Source organism: Brassica rapa, chromosome A06 (assembly GCF_000309985.2).
Source record: "Brassica rapa cultivar Chiifu-401-42 chromosome A06, CAAS_Brap_v3.01, whole genome shotgun sequence".
Classification (NCBI taxonomy): domain Eukaryota; kingdom Viridiplantae; phylum Streptophyta; class Magnoliopsida; order Brassicales; family Brassicaceae; genus Brassica; species Brassica rapa.
This window is the reverse complement of record NC_024800.2, coordinates 21490590-21512621: the sequence shown is the minus strand read 5'-3', so window position 1 is coordinate 21512621 and position 22032 is coordinate 21490590. Positions and strand designations below refer to the sequence as shown.

Below are 22032 nucleotides of genomic sequence, written 5' to 3'. Positions count from 1 at the left end.
AATTTAAGTTGTTGTTTGAAATTGAGCTTTGTATTGTATTTTTATTATATATATTGAAAATATTTTTATAATAGTTATTGGAAAATATGTTAGTAAAAATCAAATTTTGAATATATGTATATTTTTGAATGAATTTTTGATATAAATCAAGTTTAAATTATTATTTTGATTTGAATATATATATCAAGTAAAATAGACTCATTACTTTTTAATATAATGTAATGGACTTTTAATTTTTTTTATTAGCATAAACCCATTATTTATTTTTCTAACTTACTACTATCCATGTTTCCAAACAATACTATTTTTTTAACTACTATTCATATTGCCAAACAATCTCATTTTGTACTTGAGTTTTAATAAGATAGATTCTTAACCAAACACATTCGGCTTCTAGATTCCTTAGTCCTTACACTAAACACAACACACCTAGTTCTAACAATACATATATGTTCATGCTTGTTTAAATTGCCAAACACAACACATCACACAATCAAGACCAGAACATATGGTTAGTGCATTATGCTAACGTTGTCATTCTGTCACCATCCAAATTTTAAATCATATATTAAAGTTGACTGAAAAAAAATTAAAACATCACGTTGCACCCTTTTTTGTTAAGCCTATCACTTTTTATTTATTAATCTTCTTTGTTTTATATTTTGTCGACTGTTTGTCTTCTTTAAAACTTTTTGTTTGGGTGTAAGTCTTCTTTAAAACTTGCATCCTTGATGTGGGTAATTTTTCTACAATAATGTCAAAACATAAGATTTTATTAGCCGGAGAAGTCGCCCTCCAACTTCCACAGTTCCACATACCTACTATTTCAATATGGGCAGTAGAGTCCTTTAAATCCAATAAAGTGATTGACATGTGTAATGTTTAGAGAAGGTAATTTATCCCATAATAAAGTTTAGAGGATAAAAGTAACTCAAACTATTAAAAGGCCATGCACCAATTTTGACAGCTTAGGATCTTTGTAAATCCAGGTACGACCCATAATAATACCGTTTGCATTGGTCCACTGCTTTTAAGCTTCTTTACCATCTTTCTCGGCGATAAAACACATCGCATCATTACACTAATTTAATTTGTGTATCTACTCTCTAACCTAAACCCTAACTCACCTTAACAATTCATGCAAATATATTTATCGAGAGCGAGTTTAATTGAGTCATTAGTTGAATCTCAACTACTTTCATGGAACCTTAAATGCCTACCCAACTACACACTGTACGTCTCTATAAATAACAGTCTTTAGTTCTTACTTCACCACCCCACACTACACTACAATCTCACACCAAAAAGAAAAGATTGATATATATATTCTTGTGATCATCACAGGTATATTACATTGATCCAAAAGGATATATAAAATCTCTTTTTCACCATGAAGATAAAGATAACAAGCAAAACACATGTGAAACCAAACAAGCCAATACTAGGGAAGCAACAATTCCAGCTCACCACATTTGATCTTCCTTACCTAGCTTTCTACTACAACCAGAAGTTTCTGCTCTACAAGTTCCAGAACCCTCTAGATCTCGAGGAACCCACTTTCCAAAACAATGTCGTGGAGAAGCTCAAGGACGGTTTGAGTTCGGTTCTTGAAGACTTTTATCAGCTTGCTGGTAAGCTGGCCAAGGACGACGAAGGGGTCTTCCGAGTTGAGTACGATGCTGACGACGAAGAGATCAACGGCGTGGAGTTCTCGGTTGCTGAAGCTCCTGACGTCAGCGTCGGTGATCTCACGGTTGAGGATGGGACAGCTAAGCTCGAGGAGTTGGTTCCGTACAGCAGGATCTCGAATTTGGAAGGACTTAGCAGGCCTCTCCTTGTTATCCAGGTAATTACTTAATACAGTACATACATATTATTCCATATAGAGAAAAAGACTAGGATAGCACCAAACCAAGTTTTTGTTCTCAAAGTAGCACTCAAGGCTCAAAGTCACAAAAATAGGTTTCATTAAAGAGGTAAATATACATTTATATCCTTTGGGTTAATTAATCCAAACCTTAAGGTTTAGAGTTAAGGGGTGGGGTTTTGGAATTAGGGTTTAAAATTTTATAAAAAAATAAATATTAAAATAAAAAAAATAAAAATTTTAAAAACAGTTTCAAAAGTATTTTAAATTATAAAAAAAAAAATTTGAAAAAAAAAAATCGAAAAAAAAAATTTCAAAAAAAAACAAATTATAAAAATTTCGAATCTGAAAACATATAATCTGAAACTATAAAAAAAATTCTTTTTTTTTCATTTTTTTATTTTTATTTTATTTATTTTTGCTTGTTTATTTAATTTTAAATCAAGGGTATTAGAGATATTTTACCCTTTAATAAATGTCATTTTTGTGACTTTCTCCTTCAAGTGTCATTTTTTAGACATAAACTTCAAAAGGTGGTATTATGGACAATTGCCCTTCCATATATGCTAGTATATTTGTCGTGTATATTGTCTATTCTCACTCGAAACAGAAAGGAATTATATATAAAAACCTTGGTGGCAGAAAAAATGCTAGTATTGATTTTAAGCGCGTTTGAATAATATGATTATGATATACCCACTTATTTGACATATCTGTGGCGATGTTTTATCTATGTCTATTGCTGACGAGGTTAAGTTGGTATATGTTCATCTCAATGAAGCTCTTACAAAAATGAGTCAAAATTTAGTCATGAATTAACATATTCAGCTTTCAAATGCTTTTGCAATTGGTTGAATATGCAGTTTTATGTAAAAGAAACATAAATTTAGCTAACACACTCATTAAGTACAACATTCAATGACTGACCAATAACATTTTTATGGATGGTAACTACGAATCGGTAAGTACCGGGACAACGTCATGTAGACATGCATATTTACTCTACCATGTACGACAAAACAAGTACTCAGAATTTAATTATAGGTTTTGCGAATCAAATCCTAAGTATCTTTAAATACAATTAGCACACAGAATCTGGTTGACGTTATCAATCAAAACCTACATTGATATGGGTGTCAGCTTTAGAATAAATAGAATTTGACCCAATGCATGTTAGTGACTTAACGCACTTAATTTATCTTAGGACTATATTGTTCGACTTGCAACGAATTATATCGTCGACCTTAAGGCAAACATATAAAATACAAACATGCATTGTATTCATACGTAGAAACTTACTTATGAAAAAAAAAAAAAAAACTTGCTTATATATTAGTGTATAGGTAACGTACAATGCATACAATACTTTAAATCAGTGTCAGATGCTCATTTAAATTCTTTACGGCATTTAAAGTGAAATTAATATATAGGCTTTTGAAAACAGGTGTGGTAGTTGGAGTGGTCATTGTTTCTGTTGCTTTTCTGGTCTCATTGAGTACTAACTCCAAAGAAACGTCGATTGTATTATTGGATTCTTAGAAAAATATGTACTCAATCAAACCATTAACTTGTTTCTCAAAACAGGTGACCAAACTTAAAGATGGGCTTGCAATGGGCCTAGCTTTCAATCACGCAGTGCTAGACGGAACTGCCACATGGCACTTCATGAGCTCATGGGCCGAGATTTGCCGTGGGGCCAAAACCATCTCGACCCAGCCTTTCCTGGACCGAGCTAAGGCGCGTGACACACGTGTGAAGCTGGACCTAACTGCCCCAAAGGACCCCAACGCCGGGGATGGTGCGGCGGAACCGCCGCAGCTGGTAGAGAAAGTCTTCAGGTTCTCAGACTCCGCCATCCACACGATCAAGTCAAGAGCCAACTCAGTCATCCCATCCGACGGCTCAAAACCTTTCTCCACTTTCCAGTCCCTCACATCGCACATCTGGCGCCACGTCACCCTCGCGCGTGGGCTCAAACCCGAAGACATAACTGTCTTCACTGTCTTCGCCGACTGTCGCCGCCGCGTCGATCCTCCGATGCCGGAGGAGTATTTCGGGAACATGATCCAGGCGATCTTCACGGGGACCGCGGCGGGGCTTCTGGCGGCGCACGGGCCGGAGTTCGGAGCTTCGGTGGTGCAGAAAGCGATCGTGGCTCACGAGGCGCGTGTGGTGGACGCGCGGAACGAGGAGTGGGAGAAGTCGCCGAAGATATTCCAGTTCAAAGACGCGGGAGTGAACTGCGTGGCGGTGGGGAGCTCGCCGAGGTTCAAGGTGTACGAGGTTGATTTCGGGTGGGGAAAACCGGAAACGGTTAGGAGCGGGTCGAACAACCGGTTTAATGGGATGATGTACCTGTACCAAGGGAAAGCTGGAGGTATAAGTATAGATGTGGAGATCTCTCTGGAAGCTCATGTCATGGAGAAGTTAGAGAAGAGTAAAGAGTTTTTACTTGTCGAAGAGGAAGATGGAAAGAATCTCAGCAATGGCAATGCTAATGGTAACGGTTTGGTTTGAAGTTTATCAAAGCGAGTTAATTAATCAAAACTTCAAATCTGGTTTTCGGGTTAATGAGCTGATTATATGTCAGTGGTCGTATTAAAGTTTGCTCTTTGTGTTGATAATAATCAGCAGAGTGCTGGCGTGTGAGTTGTAAGTGTGTTGGTTTGTGACTTTGGTGTGTGTTCGGACAATGTTTTAATGTGGCTTATGTTGTTGTTTAGGGATTAAATAAAATGCACTTTGCTATCTAAATCTCGGAAAGTTGTCATTAGAATTTTTTGTTGTCGACCAAACAACTTTAGATTACGCATAAAAAGGCAAAAACATTATGTGGTCTTTGATGGATTTTTTTTTTTTTCTTTTTCTTTGATGGATATTAAGTTTTAAGCAGCTTTAGATCATGTTCCCATGTTTTATTACTGGTTAACTACATTTTCAAAACTCATTTCATACCTTATTGGTTTATATATTTTGATTGATTTAGAAATCCATATAGTATTTATAAATTCAAGTAAAATATATAAATGTGGAGGCTTTCCCTCGGATTTGAGTCTTTGTATTTTTAACAGAAAAATCCAAACAAATCCATTCAAATCTATACTAATAAAAGGGACCTTTTGAGGCTCCATAGAGCGTCCACATCAGCAAAAAAACTTCTCCCGAAAGATGACACGTGGCATAAAATATAGTTTTACATTTTAATATTACTAATTTTCGAAAATTATAAATAATATGTAAACATACAGCATAAAAAATGGAAAAACTACATTAAAGATATGTAAGATTACCATTTTTCACTTAAAAAAAAATGATTTATCTCCATAATGTAACATTACCGTTTTATAAAAAAGATACTAATAAAATTGACCTTTTAAGGCTCCATAGAGCGTCCACATCAGCAAAAAAAACTTCTCCCGAAAGATGACAAGTTGCATAAAATATAGTTTTACATTTTAATTTTACTAATTTTCAAAAATTATAAATAATATGTAAACATACAGCACAAAAAATGGAAAAACTACATTAAAAATATGTAAGATTATCATTTTTCACTTAAAAAAAAGACGGCTTATCTTCATAAAATATAGTTTTACATTTTAATTTTACTAATTTTCGAAAATTATAAATAATATGTAAACATGCAGCACAAAAAATGGAAAAACTACATTAAAAATATGTAAGATTATCATTTTTCACTTAAAAAAAAGACGGCTCCATAGAGCGTCCACAATCAGCAAAAAAAACTTCTCCCGAAAGATGACAAGTTGCATAAAATATAGTTTTACATTTTAATTTTACTAATTTTCGAAAATTATAAATAATATGTAAACAAACAGCACAAAAAATGGAAAAACTACATTAAAAATATGTAAGATTATCATTTTTTACTTAAAAAAAAAGATGGCTTATCTTCATAATGTAACATTACCGTTTTATAAAAAAAACAAAAAAACATTCTATATAATTTTGAAAATAATAAATATATGTAAAAATACAACATAAAAAATGGAAATACTACATTAAACATATGTAAGATTATCATTTTACATTTTTATTTTAAAAAAATAAAATGTAAACATACAACATAAAAATGGAAAAACTACATTAAACATATGTAAAATTACCATTTTTCACTAAAAAAAGACGGTTTATCTCCATATATAATTTAGAAAATAATAATAATATGTAAACATACAACATAAAAAATGAAAATAATACATTAAGCATATGTAAGATTACCATTTTACATTTAAAAATAACAATAATATGTAAACATACAACATAAAAAAAATAGAAAAACTACATTAAACATATCTAAGATTATCATTTTCACTAAAAAAAATGGTTTATCTTCATAATGTAACATTACCATTTTATATAAAAAAGAAAAAAAAACATAAATATAACTATTTGACTATTTGTCCAAGTTCTTGTATTAAACAATGCCGTTTTACATTAAAAATGGAAAAATACATTAAGATTTAAACATCTATCTTAAAATATAAAATATCGATATTAACTAAATATAAAGTATAAGAAAGAGAAATACTCAATATATAAAAATAAATAATAAGTAAATATTATAAATATAAAATATACGAATAATATATACAATAATAAATAAATGCATAATTTTTAAAAAATGGAAAGAGTACATTAAATATTAAACATGTATCTTAAAATGTAAAATATGGATATTAAGTAAATATAAACTATAAGAAAAAGAAATACACAACTTAAAAACAATGGAAAAAGTATATTAAGATTTAAACATCTATCTTAAAATGTAAAATATAGATATTACCCAAATAGAAAGTGTAAGAAAAGGAAATACACAATTTAAAAAAATGGAAGAAGTACATTAGTATTTAAATATCTATCTTAAAATGTAAATCTATCTTAAAATATAAAATTATTAGTAAATAGAAAGTATAAGAAATAGAAATACACAATATAAAGAAAAATAAATCATAAGTAAATATATAATATAAGTAAATACCCAATTTAAAAAATGGAAAATTACATTAAGATTTAAAAATATATCTTAAAATTTAAAATATAGATATTACGTAAATAGAAAGTATAACAAATGGAAATATACAATTTAAAAAAAAAAGGAAAACGTACATTAAGATTTAAACATCTATCTTAAAATGTAAAATAGAGATATTAAGTAAATAAAAAGTCATGAAGTGGAAATAAACATTAAGCATTAAATATATAATATATGAATTATCAATAAATAATAAGTAAATAATGTAAATATATAATATATAATTATCTATATAATAATAAGTAAATACACAACTTTTTTAAAAAAATGGAAAAAGTTCATTAAGCATTAAACATCTATCTTAAAATGTAAAATATATAATATAAGTAAATACACAATTTGAAAAAATGGAAAAAGTAAATTAAGATTTAAATATCTATTTTAAAATATAAAATATAGATATTACGTAAAAAAAATAAAAGAAATGGAAATAAACATTTTAAAAAATATAAAAAGAACATTAAGATTTAAGCATCTATCTTAAAATGTACATCTATCTTAAAAAGGTAGTAAATTATATTAAAATGGAAATACCATATTAAACAAAAAAAATAAAAATGTATAGTTTTACATCAAGAAAGTCCCTATAAAACTCATTATAACATCAACATCAACCTCACACTATGATGGATTGGTGAGTCTAACGTGAAGACAAAAATATAAATATTTGATTTTCAAGATAAGAAATTCAGCTTTTATTTAGTTACTCAATATATAATATCTTAAATTATTTTTTAAAAAATATACATAATTTATATATATAGATTAATCTTCCAAACTTAAACTATTATATTATATATGAATAATGTTTTTAAATAAAAATAATTTCTGATTTTAAAAAAAATAAAAACAACAAATGGTTATTTTCAAATAATGGATGTAATTTACATTATACTATCATTTAACAAGTATTAGATACGTTTTGATATATCATTATTTTCTATTTCCAGAAAACAATAAATTGTTAAACATCAATATCATCTAGGTTAAGTATACGAACATCACAAATTCAAACATTACAAAAAATATTTACATAAACAATATTCAAAAGAATAGTTATATACTTAATATTTGAAAATCAAAGATATTTTTGCTAAAATTGTACTTACCTGGCCAAGGAGATCGACCATCTTTTTACGGATCAATCGATTATTGAGCATGTGGTCGATCCAAAAATATTCTACAGTTTAATTAAATATCTAAAACATTTATTCCAACACTCAACATATAGTTTTGCTAAATATGATAAATAGATAGCCAACAAAATTACAAAAACATATTTAAATAGTAAAAAATATGTTAATTTAACGTGTTAAAGTTTAAAAACAAATTTTAATTATGACATGTATCTTAACATTTATATAAATATATATCATAACCTAAATATAAATGATTTAACAATTTAAATTAGAAAGAAATAAAAAATCCCGGGCGTAGCCCGGGCTAATCCCTAGTCTAATACTATAAAGTAGAGCTACACTCTTTTTTGGTGTTGCCACGTCACTAAATAGTTTCACCAGAGGCTGACATCTGTCCTCCCTTTCAAAACTTCGCGTTTCATTAATATGACTTATTGTGGGCTTCTCTGTTTTTATTTACCGTAGAGGCCCATATCTTCTTCTTGAACTGGACGCTGATTCTAGGGTTTGGCATCATCGTCCGTCTCCGACACTGAACTCGTGTCTCTGCAAAAACACAGTCTCTTTCTCAACTCTTTACCTCCCAAATCTGTTCATATCCATCTATTTGTTTGGCTTCATCCAACGTATTCTTCTTTAAGTTGACAATAAATTATTTTTTTCATTAAAACGAGTAACAATATCTGAGCTCTTCGTCTCCTTTCACAGACAATCAAAACCGTAACATCGCCTCAAATTCTATAAATTGGAGATTGTCGAGAGTAGGATGAATCTTCATAGACCCTCTCAGTTAATCTTTTATCTTAAACATAGAAACCTGCCTCGAATTTGTCTTTGTCTGATGCTGTTGTTGTTGTTGTCGAAGCACCCATCTGCCACTCAATATTTGAGGTTCTCCTACTAGATAGATCTTCCCAATTCATTGTTTCTAGGCTAAGAAGCATCATATATTCAATCTCTATTTCATTTTACTTCTCATTGATTAGAAGGTATTATCTGTCATCTTACGCTAAGAAGCATCATATATTCAATCTCTATTTCATTTTTTGGAAAGCCTATTATTTAACCCTTATAACTTTTATGTTGGATTCGGTGGTAGGATTCGGTGATCAAAGGAATCAGTATCTTAACATCTGCTTCAGCTTAGGAGGTGCAGTTGGAAAGTATTTCCCCTGTATCGATTTCAAGTCAGGGATCAAAAAGAAAGAACTTGTCTCGAATTGGAGATCTCAACAAAATCATCTTCAACTCTAACAAGCAGGTTACATTTAGGCTTCCTACATAGTTTAAAATTTGTTTTTCTTCGAAATAGAATTATTAAATCTATTGTCTCGGTGAAGACACATGAAGCTGATTTTATTTGAAAGGCTCGGCTGAAACCGCAGCCGCTATGGCTGCAGCTTCTATGGTTTTCAGGGAAGTTGATTCTGAGTACCCGCTTTTGCTGCTGGCAACAGCTAAGAGTGTGATGCAGTTTACCATTCAGTACAGAGGAAATTGCAGTGATTCTCCTTCTTCATCTCTCTGTCCTTTATACTGCTCCTACTCTGGTTACAAGGTCTAAACTCACATGTCTCATCTCTTTCCCAAAGACAAATCATTGCAACTAAAACACTTTTAGTGCTACATCGGTTCCTCATTTGAATTTATGATGACAGGACGAGCTTATGTGGGGTGCGGCATGGCTGCTGAAAGCAACCAATGATCTGCATTACAAAAACTTCATAGAATCTCTAGGAGATGGAGATCAGCCTGACATCTTCAACTGGGACAACAAATATGCTGGCGCCTATGTTCTTCTTTCACAGGTGTGTTTAGTTTTGATTTTGACTAACTGTGGAAGTTTCGTTCTCTCACAGGCCCAAAGTCAACTTTTTAAAATTCTTTATCAAATGTGGTTTGAACCCGAGGCACCTTTGACTCACCAATTAATTACAAAAAAAATTCATGTTTTGGCAGCGAGCATTACTTAACAAAGACATCAACTTTGAACTATGCAAGATCCTCCCAGACGCAAGATCCTCCCAGTCGCTCCCTCTAGGTCTACCCATTACACTCAAGGTGAACATATGATCATGAATACAAATCGTTATAACTTTCTAATACGTGTTTTATTAAAATTTACAACAGGAGGCTTGATGTACAAGTTACCTCAGAGCAACCCCCAATATAACCGCCATAACATTCTTGCTCACAACCTACGCCAAGTACATGAAAGCCACACAACACATATTCGACTGCGGAAACTCCGCAACCATCATCCCCAACGCCTTGATAAGCGTATCGAAGAAACAAGTGGATTACATACTCGGCGCTAACTCAATAAATATGTCGTAAATGGTTGGGTTCAGACCGAGTTTCAACACCAGTGAAACTCCATTAGTTGAAGGGAAATTTGGCCAAGCATCCGCTACCACTTCTTCCAGCAACACGTCTGCAGCTGGTGGTGGAAAAGAAGGTGAAAGCAACGCCCCTGTGAGTGAGGTTTTAAGCAGTGCAGCCGGTCAACCCAATATACTTTCATCATTTTACAGTTTTCTAAATTGTTATGCTTTACCTATTTTGGACCTTGCAATCTATTTTCATGTTTTGTTTTTTTTTCAACCAATTACGGCATTACCTCCCATGACGAGAATAGTTTCTAAGATTTAATATAAAATAGTCAGGGTTGACTTAATCTTTCTATTCAGGTTAACAAAATGTATAACTGCATGTTTACATAGTAAAATATATATATAGCTCACGTATATTTTTCATTAACATTCGCTCTTTACACGTAAAGTGTTGGAAGTATATTTTCAATGAAACTATATATTACCCACTTGACGATTTTTAAAATTTATCTAAAGCTACAGATCATATACATCCAATTAATCACTCTAAACATACACTTCTACCATTTTTCACAAAATAAGAAAACAAAACTAAGTTGAGAGTCTTGGGACATACAATTACAAAACCTCGATTTGAAGTGGCGAGACATAGAAACCTATACTTAAGTAATTCACCCAAAAAACAATCTACTCTAACTATAGATATTAGATTCCTAATAATATAATTGGAGAAATGTCTATATAGATTAACATAAATGTCTCTCTTCTCTCTCAACAAGATTAAAACAATAAGAATTAAGAACTATCACCTCAGCAAAACACACTTATAATCCCTATTCATCTAAAACTTTTTAAAGACAACAATTATTATCGTACACATCTATTGTAAATGCAAACCAAAAACATAATTCATAAAGAATAATAATCTAAATCACAAGTAAAGTATATCCCGTCCGTAGGGCAGGCCGATCCTAGTCCATTATAAAATCAAATATATTAGTAAATCCATGCGATTGAATAACACTTGATTTGATATAGAATTTATGAATCATTAAACCAATAACACATGATTTTAATACAGATTTGAAAATCATAAAACTAATAAAACTAGATTTAGTTCGAATTTTCAAATCCATAAAAATACAACAACTAATAACCCCTACTAAGACATGATTGATCCTATCATAAGATGTGTTTCTTAAAAATCAAACTAGTCACTTGTGCGTAAGGTTTTATTTATATCAAGAATCGAAGAGCCCACCAGACATATTAAGCCCAACAGGCCCACACAATAGATTTTACGACAAAACTCCTCAAAACTAAACATTCGGTTTTGTAATAATAATAATAATCATAAACCCTAAACCGAACCGGCTTCTTCTTTCTCGCCGCCAATCTCTAGTCCCCCATCTTCTCATTTCTTCCTTCTTCTCAATGTTTTCATTCATACTCAACGCTCGAAGGTCGCGCGAGCTACATCAATGGAGAAACTTGACATCTCCACTATCGAATCTCCTCCTCCCACAAACCTCACCTCCTTTCGCTACTTCCTTCTCTTCAGATCCAACCCCAGAAGACGATAAAAAGAGAAAGACTTTCACAGTCCATTACCTCATCAACTCCTTGGGTCTAACTCCAAAACTCGCCGAATCAATCTCATCGAAAGCCAACTTCGACTCGAAACAAAACCCAGACTCGGTCCTCAAACTCCTCCGAAGCTACGGATTCGCCGACCCGCAAATCTCCACCATCATCGCCACCTACCCGCGCTTCCTCGTCGAAAACCCCGAGAAGACCCTCCGCGCGAAGCTCCACTTCCTCAAGCTCAACGGCGCTTCGAGCTCCGAGATCACGGATATCGTCTCGAAAGTCCCCAAGATCTTAGGAAAAAGAGGCCACGTGTCAATCACTGGTTACTTCGATTACGTCAAAGAGATTCTGCAAGATCAAGACAATGTGAAGCAGACGAACAGAACAAGGAACGTCTCTGTTCTGAGAGAGCTTGGAGTGCCTCACAAGCTATTGCTCAACTTGCTGATCTCCAAGGCCAAACCGGTCTGCGGTAAAGAGAGGTTCGAGGAGTCGGTGAAGAAGATCGTCGAGATGGGGTTTGATCCTACCTCCAAGAAGTTCGTCAACGCTCTTTACGTTTTCTACGAGCTGAGCGAGAAGACTATAGAGATGAAAGTGTGTATTTACAAAAAGCTAGGCTTCAGCGTTGACGAGGTCTGGTCAACGTTCAAGAAATGGCCTTACTTGCTGAAGTACTCGGAGAAGAAGATTACTCAGACGTTCGAGACGTTGAGAGAGTGCGGTCTAACGGAAGAGGAGGTGCGTGCGGTAGTTAAGAAGTATCCTGAGTGCGTAGGCACTTCGGAGGAGAAGATAGTGGGATCCGTCGAGACTTTTGTCGAGCTGGGGTTTACTGGAGAGGAGGCGTTGATGATTATCAAGAGGCATCCTCAGTGTATTGGATTGGCTTCGGATACGGTGAAGAGTAAGATAGAGTTTCTTGTGGGGAAGATGGGTTGGGGTTTGAAGGATGTGGCTTCGACACCTATTGTACTTGGTTTCAGCTTGGAGAAGTTCATTTTGCCGAGATGTAATGTGATTAGAGCTCTTATGTCGAAAAGGCTGATCGGTGAAATGCCTGCGATTTCGTCTGCGTTGACGAGTCCTAAGCTGAGGTTTTTGAAGAATTTTGTGAAGAAGCATGAGGAGGTGTTGCCTGAGTTGATCTCTATCTTCAATGGAGATTGTGTTTCATTAGCTTAGGTAATGAAGAACAACAACACAACGTTAAGGATTTGTTTGTTTTGATTTTCATTATTGAAGTGTATTATGTGACTTTTTGGTTGTAAAGAAAAAACCTTTGGAGATTTACTTACAGCGAGATGATAAAGAAAGATTGATTTGAAATTTTGATTCTTTGACATTGCTACAAACACGCACAAATCATCCGACAGTAGAAGGTCACGACACAGATGTCATAAAAACGAAACTACACACAAAAACACGTTAACTTAGTATTCCATTGATCATATACATAATCTTTCAAACTCTTAGTGGAGCAACTTCGACAAAGCCTTCTTATTCAGACCCATTTACTGTGATCAGAAGTGACTGTTCTCCGGCTACTGGAAAATATCTCCAATCTCTTTCCTTAGCATTCCCTTAATCTGCATGTAGGTGCATTTACAATTTTTGAAGTATGCTTACATGCTTGAAATTATGTATCCTCATCATAACAATCTCAATTATCTCTGCCACACTATCTATATAAACCTGATTTTTACAACATTCATATACCTAAATTTCAGAATTGAGTTGGATAATATCCTCAAAATTATGAGTTGGTAACCAACTTCTCATCAAGAAACTAAAGAAAAAGAACAGGACGAGGTGATATAACAAGCTTACCTGTTTTTCTGAGAGTCCAATATCTTTCAAGTCATCAAGCTGCAATGGAACATAAAAGAAAGCTTATAAAATAACCCAAAATGAACCTTAAATTTCACATTTAAAAACACTAAATTTGGATAGAGGTTTGACATATTTATAGTGCTGTAGATGCTATTTCTCATTCATAAATCACGAAAAAGCAGAGGTGAGCCTTACTTTCTTAAATGGTTCAGGAGATTCTTGGCGGAGCTCAACTATGTAAGTCGCTCTCTTTTCTCCGATGCCCTATATCATCATCAATGAAGGCCGTGCATACGTATTAGTTATTCTACCATAACTATTTAATATTTTTCTGATCAGACTAGTCATCTAACCTTTAGCTTCTTTAAATCTTCCCTGTAAACACCAAAAATAGAACGAGAACAAAATAGATTAGTTCACTTCATTATCACACCGAAGTAGACATGGTTTCCAATTATGATCGAAACAACAATGTGGATCCAATGAGAAAGTTTTTGATAATCTAAAAAAGCAAAACGATTCATGTCTCTCTTGTTTATCTATATAACTTTATTTTACAATAGAGATTAAGACAACTTACTTATCTGCAGTGTTTAGGAACTTGAGGTACTCACCAACCGCAGAGTTCTGCAGCAATTCCACACAAAAAAAAAAAAATTGTTATAGCAACCAACCACAATTAACATACAACAATTTCAAAGCAAGCTATTTAGCCAGCTATCACCAACATAATCATACGAATAAGGTTATGATACATTTCTGTTCAACCAAAAAGAACAACTTAAACCATGCTTGTTAACTCTTCTTACCTTCAGTTTAGAGCTGTGCGCACTGAATGTCTTCCAAGGACTAAACCCAACATTTAAAGGCATACTTCTCTCTGGTGTTCTTAGCTCAGCTTCAGCAGTAACATCGCCATGCTCTGGTACTTGTTCACGATATTTAGTCACTGCAGCTTGGTACTTCTCAGGTGTTGATGGTTGGTTTGAGGTATCGCATATCGACTTCAATTTGTTGGATAGCTCTTGAAGCCGCAAGCTGAGTGGTGGTGATGTAATTTCATTGGTTAGCAAATTAATGTTTTCTTTTTCCAAGTTTTCACCTACAAACAGGAGAAAGGCAAGAAACTTAAATAAGGTTTCACATATGATAGCTTCTAAGATTTATTATTATAAGACTCACTGCCTACCTTCACTAAACGGAGTGCGACCTTCTTCAGCGTCTGAACGGTTGTCATCCCTCTCTACAATTTGAGCTGCAATACAAAGAACAAATAAGTTAAATATTTCAGTAAACCAAACTCTTCACTGTCGACTTTACAGTTTCACCTTTGCATGCAACAGCGTCAACGCAGTTAGTGGCTTCTAAAAACCTTTCTTCATGTTTCCGAGGTGTCGCCTGAAGATTATTAGAACTTGAGACAGCCTGGACAGAACTTTCCTGCAAAGAAGTCACCGTTAGCCTGAACCACTGAATAAAAATATTGTCATTAACAATACTACAAAATATTACCTTCACTAGCAAAGAAGATTGAGAATCTGTAACAATAAATGACGAGCAGACTTCCTACATTCAAAGAACAGAAGAGCTTGTTAAGTAATGCTTTAGTAATATAGAACCATGAATTTCCATTTAAGTTCATTTACTTCTTCTGATGCGGAGGACTGAACGTTCAAGACAACTTTTGAAGTGAAAATTTCCTGCACCAAAATAAACATAAGTGTCATTTGAAGTGCTAAAAGAAACTGAAGAGCATTATTCTAACAATCCAGAACAAGGATCTCAACCTTTTTCACTGCCATCATTTCTTTGCCTTCCATCTACAAAAATCCAAAACGAGTCTAGCTAAACTACTACTGAAATTTTATCTGAATAAGAACAAGTGATGATTTACCTTGTTAGAGTTATTTTTAGATTTCACCGAACCATTTGCTTCACCGAACAGTTTCCTTCAACCATTGGGGAAAAAATAACCATCATTATTTAATGTTCTAAAACTGAATATAACATATGCAGGTATAGCAAGTAAATTAGAGCTGATAAAGTGTTACCTTCCTTTAATTGCAGAAGTGGAAGTGTTGAGTTTAATCTTTCTCTCACTCGCGTTTGCCCTTAGCTCAGTCCTTTGTTTAGAAGAAGCAGTCACATTCAAAGGTGTTTGCCTCCTTTGAGCGACAGAAGATGAAGAAATAGATCTTGCAGGACCTTTGCTCTTCTTAGTTGCATTAGCCATGGCTCGGTTACCGCCTAAGCAGATACGTGAAGCTAAGTTTAGCATGTAAAACGAGTCTTGGCTGAGTTCCCGAGGCTGAAACAAGATAATCAAATAAATTGTTAGCATCATCTGCAATTAATTTCAGTGAAGTGTAAGCCTAAAACAATTCAACAGACAGCAAAAATGTCTACCAAACAAGTGATCAGCAACGTTCTGTTGGATCCTTGTAAACAGTCTTTTAGCATGCGAGTGAGTTTGCTCTCCCTATACGGCACGTGAGATTCATTTGCGTTGAGAGCATACATGACGTTCTGCAACGCATATATCGACTTATTGATTCTGGTTATCTCTAGAGGAACCAGATCAGTTTTTTGTTTCCTGGAGTCCTCATATCCTGTCAGAGGCAAGACAAGACCCATCAGATGCTAAGGGAAGATTATCACACTAACAATGTGATAGAAAATATTCAACCTGCCAAATCAAGAAAGTTCATCCTCCCAATGGATCCTGAACTGACGTTGCTACCAGTAGCAGTTACATGTATCATCACACCTCTATGGCTCCGAAGAGGAGAGTCACCCTTCAGCTTCTGAGTTTTCTTGAGACCGAAATATAATTCTTTGAACTCTGAGAGTGACTTCACATGTACCTGAAAGCACAAACTTTAAAACATTAATAACATTAACCAGCAAAATATGAATGATACACTGTTTAAGACTTAATGCTAATGACTTTGCCTTGGAAAGTCCCTTTAGTTGGATTCTCCCTTGTGCACTTTCTAGTACAGACACCACTCTCTTTTCTTGGTCTGAGATGTCATACACTGCTTCATTACAGACCTCGTAAACCGATACTAAAATCGAGTATCCCCTTTCCCCAGCCATGGATAACATCTCAGCCATTGTAAGGACAGCTAATCCAGGTTCCTTCTCAGACCCCTACAAAAAAAATCATAACATAATAACTCCACTATAGCATTTTTTTTATCGTCAGTAATAACTTAAAATGATTTAGAGTACCTTTTCAAGGAATCAATACCTGAATAAGATGTGTTTTTCCACTACCTCTGGCTCCGTGTGCAATTACGTTAGCATCTTTACCTTCAAAGACAGTAGAGATAAGAGGCTTAATCTCCTTGGTGAGAATTAAACTCGTGGTTTCATCTTCTTCATAGCAGTAGTCCAACTTATATGAATCCTTCGAACTGCCACAACATATACAAAGAAAAAAGGTATTTTGTTAGTTAGGCTTGGGGACGCTTATGAATTAAAAAACTTTGTCACTGGACTGGTAGATTTCTTTTTCATATTAATCCTACTCAGCACTGCACATCATTTCTCAAAACGTTAGTTTTTACACAACAGATAACTCACAAACTGAGACCAAAGTACAATTAAGCTTAGTAGCTTTTCGTGTAATATGTAAAAATATTAGAGACATAGTGTCCCACTTTGAAAGTTGGAATCCTGAATAATATATAAGATAGATGAGTCAATCCAATTATCGAGTTTTAAAACAACTAATATTAATCAATAATATAAAATAAATGGTCAATCACTTATCATTGGTTTTAAGACATTTAACTTAACAAGACATATTGATAAATAATATAATCAGATTGAATTGAGTGAAAAAAGAAAACGGAATTACCCAGGGAATTGAGCTCCGAACGAAATGGAAACAGTCTCGGATTCATCACCGTTGGGTTTGTGAACTGATACAGCTGCTGCTGATGATGATGATGATGATTTTACATTCGGATATGCTACTGATGGCTTGAACCTAGCCACCACCCGAACCGCTTTATTTCGTCCATGACTAGTCATCGGCAACTTGGTCTCCATAATCACAAAATCTGAAACTCTTCAGTGTTTTTGACCCAGAGAGATTTTTTTCAATCGAGATGGAATCAAGAAATCTGTAGATAAGGGAAGGACTTTAAATTTTGAAGTTTGTTTCCTTTCAGTTCATTTGTTTATTCTGCTCTCTTTATACTTTGAATTGATTTATTTCAGATTCGAGTGAGTAAAGCGGGTTAAGTAGAAATTTGAAATTCGCGTCGTCTAGCTCTGGGGGGAGCTCCTTCGATGACTAAGAATGGTCCCACACTTATTGTGCGTGTGAAGAAAGCTTGCGTTCCGTTTCGAGTGTATACATCTCCCTTTTTGAATGATAAACATCTAAGACTTTTTTAAGAGAAATTCCGTAGGACAAAGATAATCTTTTTTAAATTTTTATTATAAAAAAAACACTCAGCAAAAAAATAATTAAAATAAATTTTATTAAAAAGTAAAAATAGAATTAACTAATCTAGATTTAAAGTTTAGAATTAAGAGGTGAGATTTTAAGATAGGGTAAAAATAAAAAAATTAAAATTTTCAACAAAAAAAAAAAAATTATTTTGGTTATTTTTTAAAATTATTTTTATGACAAAAACTTAAAAAGGTTGTTTGAGAGAATTACCACCTTTTTTTATTTCAAGTGTTGGGTATGGATCCTTCTTTGCATCTTTTCCTTCGACATTTAGCTTAACACTTCAATAAACGAAATCGTTGGCCTTCTAAACACTATTTATTGTTTGGTTAGGATCCTTAAACTTGATTACGGGTTTTAGGATTCAACACTAAGAACAGAAATTTTTGTAAACCAAAGATGTTCCGGCCAAGTGAATTTTCTAAATGTTTGTTTAGCCGGACATGTTGGAGTTTTTGAGCCCAAACTAATATATTCCATCTAGATCAAAAACTTTGAACATATGATGACCAATTAAAGAGAAGATGAAAATGTTTGTTCAGCCTTAAAAATAAGCTGAAGCGTTGAGTTTAGCCAAACCAACAGAGTGCGTAGCATGATGAGTAAAAGACATAACCAATAAGATAAAATGAACAAGTGCGAATCAAACTTTATAACCAGCATCTCCCTTTTGAACTGTCTTGAGATCAGTTTCATGAGCCACCTGAGCTCCTACCACTTGACCTATAATTATATTTACTTCCAAACCGTTACCAACACTATATAACACCAACACAAATTCGTTAGGTGTTGTAATATTCATATTACTAACCTGGAAAGTTATTGATGTTGGCTGCGTTTATAGCCTTTTGCCTCTGGACACACACGCACCAGATCCCCGCGGCGACACCAAATATCATGAAAAGCAAGAGGAAGAGTCCGAAGACAGCACTGGCAGCAGAGACAGAACCCGAACCCGAACCACCTGTGTACCCTTCGGTGTTGCACTCCAAACCCATCCTTCCCAATTCACGTTGTGATTCCTCGGTGGATTCCATCTGATTCTTCCAATTAGGAGCTGTGGGAGTTGATCCACACGGCGTTAGTCCTGAAAATTCCATGGTTATATTTGGTCAATTATATACTGAGTTTGAATGGTAAATGTATTTGATGTAGTATAAGGTAGTTACCATTAATTGATCCAACCAAAGCCACCAACGAAACGATGAGGAAAAGTAGGACACGAGACATGGCTCTATTGGAGCAACCTGATAGTTTGGTGTATGTTTTCTTGATTTGGTTAATGTATGTGTTGCCAAATTAATGGTATTTATACTAACAAGCATTTTCTCTCAACAATTTAATCTAATGTTTTATGCAAATGTCATGCCCACAGGGGTGTATACTAAAATGGGCGATCCTGTTAAGAATGATTCTCATTTGCCGATTCTTATTTGGGGAAAAAAACATATTATATAGTCCATTTGATAAACAAACTAACTCACCCTAATTTTCATCTATATTATCATATACTTATTTGCTAAATAAATTCGGACTATGGTTAACTTTCGAATATTATTTCACTCTTTATCTTTAGTAAAGTACACAAAAATTAAAATAATTATGTCTTCCTGTAATTAGTTGAAATACACTAACTACAAAACTGGCTGATCTTTTTTATTATCTATGGAAAAAAGCAGTAGATATTAAAAGGGAAAGATGTTCTTTGTTTTATATACTTTGGGTATTCCTCTATATATAGTCTATAATCCCACTAGTACTAATTAGTTTGTCTTGATTCCTGATTTAGAGCATGGCACGTAGGTCGTGCTCGTTTACTTTTTGGTATGGAAACTATAGATAAGTCAAGAATCAACCAATAACAATTACATTTTCCTTTTCTCCCATTACTAGGGCCTGGCAAAAAATCTGAGTCCAAAGAACCGAACCAAATCCGACCCGAAAAAATAGTACTGAATCCGAACCGAAATTGATTAAATATCCGAATGGGTTCAAAATTTTAGTATTTAAAGAACCGGAACCGAATCCGACCCAAACCGAAGTATTCCGAGTATCCGAATATATCCGAAATTGATATATACCCCTTTATATAAAAATATTTTAGATTTATTGTCTATTAAAAACATTCAAAATATATAAGATATTTTTAAAATATCCAAAATACTTGAAAATATATACAAATAGTCAAAAGTAAATGTTTAAAATAGCTAAAATATACTCAAAACACAAAAAAATATTTGAAATGTCTATTGATTATCTATCCAAATATTCAAACCAAATCAAATTATATGTTAAGTTCAGGTATTTTGACATATGTTATTCAATTTTTTATGTAATATAATATTTTGTTTATAGATTTTGAGAAAATTAAAGTATATAATAAATTTTAAAATTTTTAAAATAATTTTAATTGGTTATCCAGACCTGAACCGAACCCGCAAAGATCTGAACCGAACCCGAACCGAAACTTAGAAATATCCGAATGTGACTGAAATCTTTGACCCCGAAAACTCGAAAACCCAAATAGACCCGAACCGAACCTAAATAGGTACCCAAACGTCCACCCCTACCCATTACAGTTAAGCTTAAATAATTACAACTTTGTTACATCCCCTATATATTATTTTAGAAGCATTATAACTTCTTTTTGTAGCCACATGTCATCACTAGGTTGATTCTTAGAATCATTAGAGAAATATGTTGGTCCATTTAATTATATAATAAACTTTTTATTAAACTAACAATAAATTCATCATTAATGTACTTTATTATTTCCTTTAATAAAATTTACGGAATTACCTAATGTGGCTAAAGTATATATGGTAATTAATGATTTTGAATAATAAAGATTTGATAAAAAAATTAGTGTATCTTCTATCATATTTGTTTAATTTAAAACTATTAAATAAATTAAACAACCACAATAACCATATAATAAAAATTTAGATTCTTCTGTATATGTTATATTTTGAATTTTTAAAAACGACTATAAATTACTAAAACTGTTAAAAACCTCACATTCAAATTTTGTGATCCATGGTTTAAAATTTCTGTTATGAAAAAATACAAATGATTACAAAATTATATAAGTAAAAAGTCTAATTTAACTAATTATTTTAATATATATATATATATCGTTTTAAATTAAACTATAAACCATATAAAATACATAAATAATTTAGTTTCAAAATTTACTTTGAACAATTTTTTTGATAAAAGTTTTGAACGAACATTGACAACTTATTTTTAAAAAATATAAATTACTAAAACTATTAATCCCATAATAAAAATTTTGTTATCATTAATTTAATTTTTTTTAAAAAGATACAAATGATCAAAAAAATATATGAGTAGAAATCATCATTTAATAGACATTAATATTAAAAATATACTAAAATATACTATGTATGTTAGTATCATTTAAATTTAATTACATATCCTATCAAATAAAAAAAAATATTTTTTGGATTAATAAAATTGATTTATATGTTCACACCAATTTAATTATATATCTAATAGTTACTGACTTTTAATTATTCAATATATATTTATTATTTCATAATATGTAAAAATATTTAATACATAAAATAATTTTTATATATAATGTTCATCCCGTTCAATGCGCGGGTCTTAACCTAGTTTCACATTATTCTGACTACTTCATTTTTGAAGATGTTTTTAATATATATGGGCAATTCAGATGCGAGTTATGGCTACCTGTTATGTGCATGCAGTAGCCGCACTAT

The 22032-nt window shown here is 32.9% G+C and overlaps 5 protein-coding genes across 7 annotated transcripts; 3 read left to right on the top strand and 2 right to left on the bottom strand.

Moving 5' to 3' along the window:
• Nucleotides 1–1256: 1256 nt before the first annotated feature.
• LOC103874254 (BAHD acyltransferase DCR) lies at nucleotides 1257–4643 on the top strand. Its single transcript, XM_009152670.3, has 2 exons — nucleotides 1257–1846; nucleotides 3452–4643. Exons 1-2 carry the CDS (start codon nucleotides 1391–1393, stop codon nucleotides 4382–4384), a joined length of 1389 nt encoding a protein of 462 aa, XP_009150918.2. The 5' UTR covers nucleotides 1257–1390; the 3' UTR covers nucleotides 4385–4643.
• A 3523-nt stretch (nucleotides 4644–8166) lies between these two features.
• Nucleotides 8167–10747, top strand: LOC103874253 (endoglucanase 9). Of its 2 annotated transcripts, none has more exons than XM_033273661.1 (4): nucleotides 8167–9620; nucleotides 9721–9870; nucleotides 10022–10103; nucleotides 10193–10747. In XM_033273661.1, exons 1-4 carry the CDS (start codon nucleotides 9453–9455, stop codon nucleotides 10378–10380), a joined length of 588 nt encoding a protein of 195 aa, XP_033129552.1. In that variant the 5' UTR covers nucleotides 8167–9452; the 3' UTR covers nucleotides 10381–10747. The 2 variants fall into 2 exon arrangements, with proteins under 2 accessions (XP_033129552.1, XP_033129553.1); XM_033273662.1 differs by having other exon boundaries at nucleotides 8170–9620; nucleotides 10022–10123.
• Nucleotides 10748–11590: 843 nt separating this feature from the next.
• Nucleotides 11591–13314, top strand: LOC103874251. Its single transcript, XM_009152665.3, has one exon. It carries the CDS (start codon nucleotides 11830–11832, stop codon nucleotides 13168–13170), a length of 1341 nt encoding a protein of 446 aa, XP_009150913.1. The 5' UTR covers nucleotides 11591–11829; the 3' UTR covers nucleotides 13171–13314.
• On the bottom strand, nucleotides 13293–18142 carry LOC103874252 (kinesin-like protein KIN-10C). Of its 2 annotated transcripts, XM_009152666.3 has the most exons (18): nucleotides 17684–18142; nucleotides 17072–17237; nucleotides 16771–16971; nucleotides 16505–16682; nucleotides 16225–16427; nucleotides 15870–16126; nucleotides 15713–15767; nucleotides 15606–15638; nucleotides 15465–15518; nucleotides 15331–15384; nucleotides 15147–15258; nucleotides 15008–15073; nucleotides 14628–14920; nucleotides 14399–14445; nucleotides 14172–14193; nucleotides 14014–14082; nucleotides 13816–13854; nucleotides 13293–13574 (listed from the first exon to the last, which is right to left on the bottom strand). In XM_009152666.3, exons 1-18 carry the CDS (start codon nucleotides 17875–17877, stop codon nucleotides 13530–13532), a joined length of 2088 nt encoding a protein of 695 aa, XP_009150914.1. In that variant the 5' UTR covers nucleotides 17878–18142; the 3' UTR covers nucleotides 13293–13529. The 2 variants fall into 2 exon arrangements, with proteins under 2 accessions (XP_009150914.1, XP_009150915.1); XM_009152667.3 differs by lacking the exon at nucleotides 15606–15638.
• On the bottom strand, nucleotides 17941–21012 carry LOC117126174. The gene is made up of 3 exons (XM_033273669.1): nucleotides 19456–21012; nucleotides 19098–19373; nucleotides 17941–19009 (listed from the first exon to the last, which is right to left on the bottom strand). The coding sequence occupies exons 1-3, from the start codon at nucleotides 19514–19516 to the stop codon at nucleotides 18930–18932; spliced, it is 417 nt and encodes a 138-aa protein (XP_033129560.1). The 5' UTR covers nucleotides 19517–21012; the 3' UTR covers nucleotides 17941–18929.
• Nucleotides 21013–22032: the final 1020 nt, after the last annotated feature.

Excerpts from the sequence above, each read along its gene's own strand:
- LOC103874254 (XM_009152670.3), top strand. The coding sequence starts at position 1,391 with ATGAAGATAAAGATAACAAGCAAAACACATGTGAAACCAAACAAGCCA. Across the intron at positions 1,847-3,451 it reads GGCCTCTCCTTGTTATCCAG|GTGACCAAACTTAAAGATGG; the intron begins GTAATTACTTAA and ends TTCTCAAAACAG.
- LOC103874253 (XM_033273661.1), top strand. The coding sequence starts at position 9,453 with ATGGCTGCAGCTTCTATGGTTTTCAGGGAAGTTGATTCTGAGTACCCG. Across the intron at positions 9,621-9,720 it reads GCTCCTACTCTGGTTACAAG|GACGAGCTTATGTGGGGTGC; the intron begins GTCTAAACTCAC and ends TTATGATGACAG. Across the intron at positions 9,871-10,021 it reads CCTATGTTCTTCTTTCACAG|CGAGCATTACTTAACAAAGA; the intron begins GTGTGTTTAGTT and ends ATGTTTTGGCAG.
- LOC103874251 (XM_009152665.3), top strand. The coding sequence starts at position 11,830 with ATGTTTTCATTCATACTCAACGCTCGAAGGTCGCGCGAGCTACATCAA.
- LOC103874252 (XM_009152666.3), bottom strand. The coding sequence starts at position 17,877 with ATGGAGACCAAGTTGCCGATGACTAGTCATGGACGAAATAAAGCGGTT. Across the intron at positions 15,259-15,330 it reads AATCTTCTTTGCTAGTGAAG|GAAAGTTCTGTCCAGGCTGT; the intron begins GTAATATTTTGT and ends ACTTCTTTGCAG. Across the intron at positions 14,083-14,171 it reads AAGATTTAAAGAAGCTAAAG|GGCATCGGAGAAAAGAGAGC; the intron begins GTTAGATGACTA and ends ATGATGATATAG.
- LOC117126174 (XM_033273669.1), bottom strand. The coding sequence starts at position 19,516 with ATGTCTCGTGTCCTACTTTTCCTCATCGTTTCGTTGGTGGCTTTGGTT. Across the intron at positions 19,374-19,455 it reads TTTGGTTGGATCAATTAATG|GACTAACGCCGTGTGGATCA; the intron begins GTAACTACCTTA and ends TGGAATTTTCAG. Across the intron at positions 19,010-19,097 it reads CAACATCAATAACTTTCCAG|GTCAAGTGGTAGGAGCTCAG; the intron begins GTTAGTAATATG and ends ATATAATTATAG.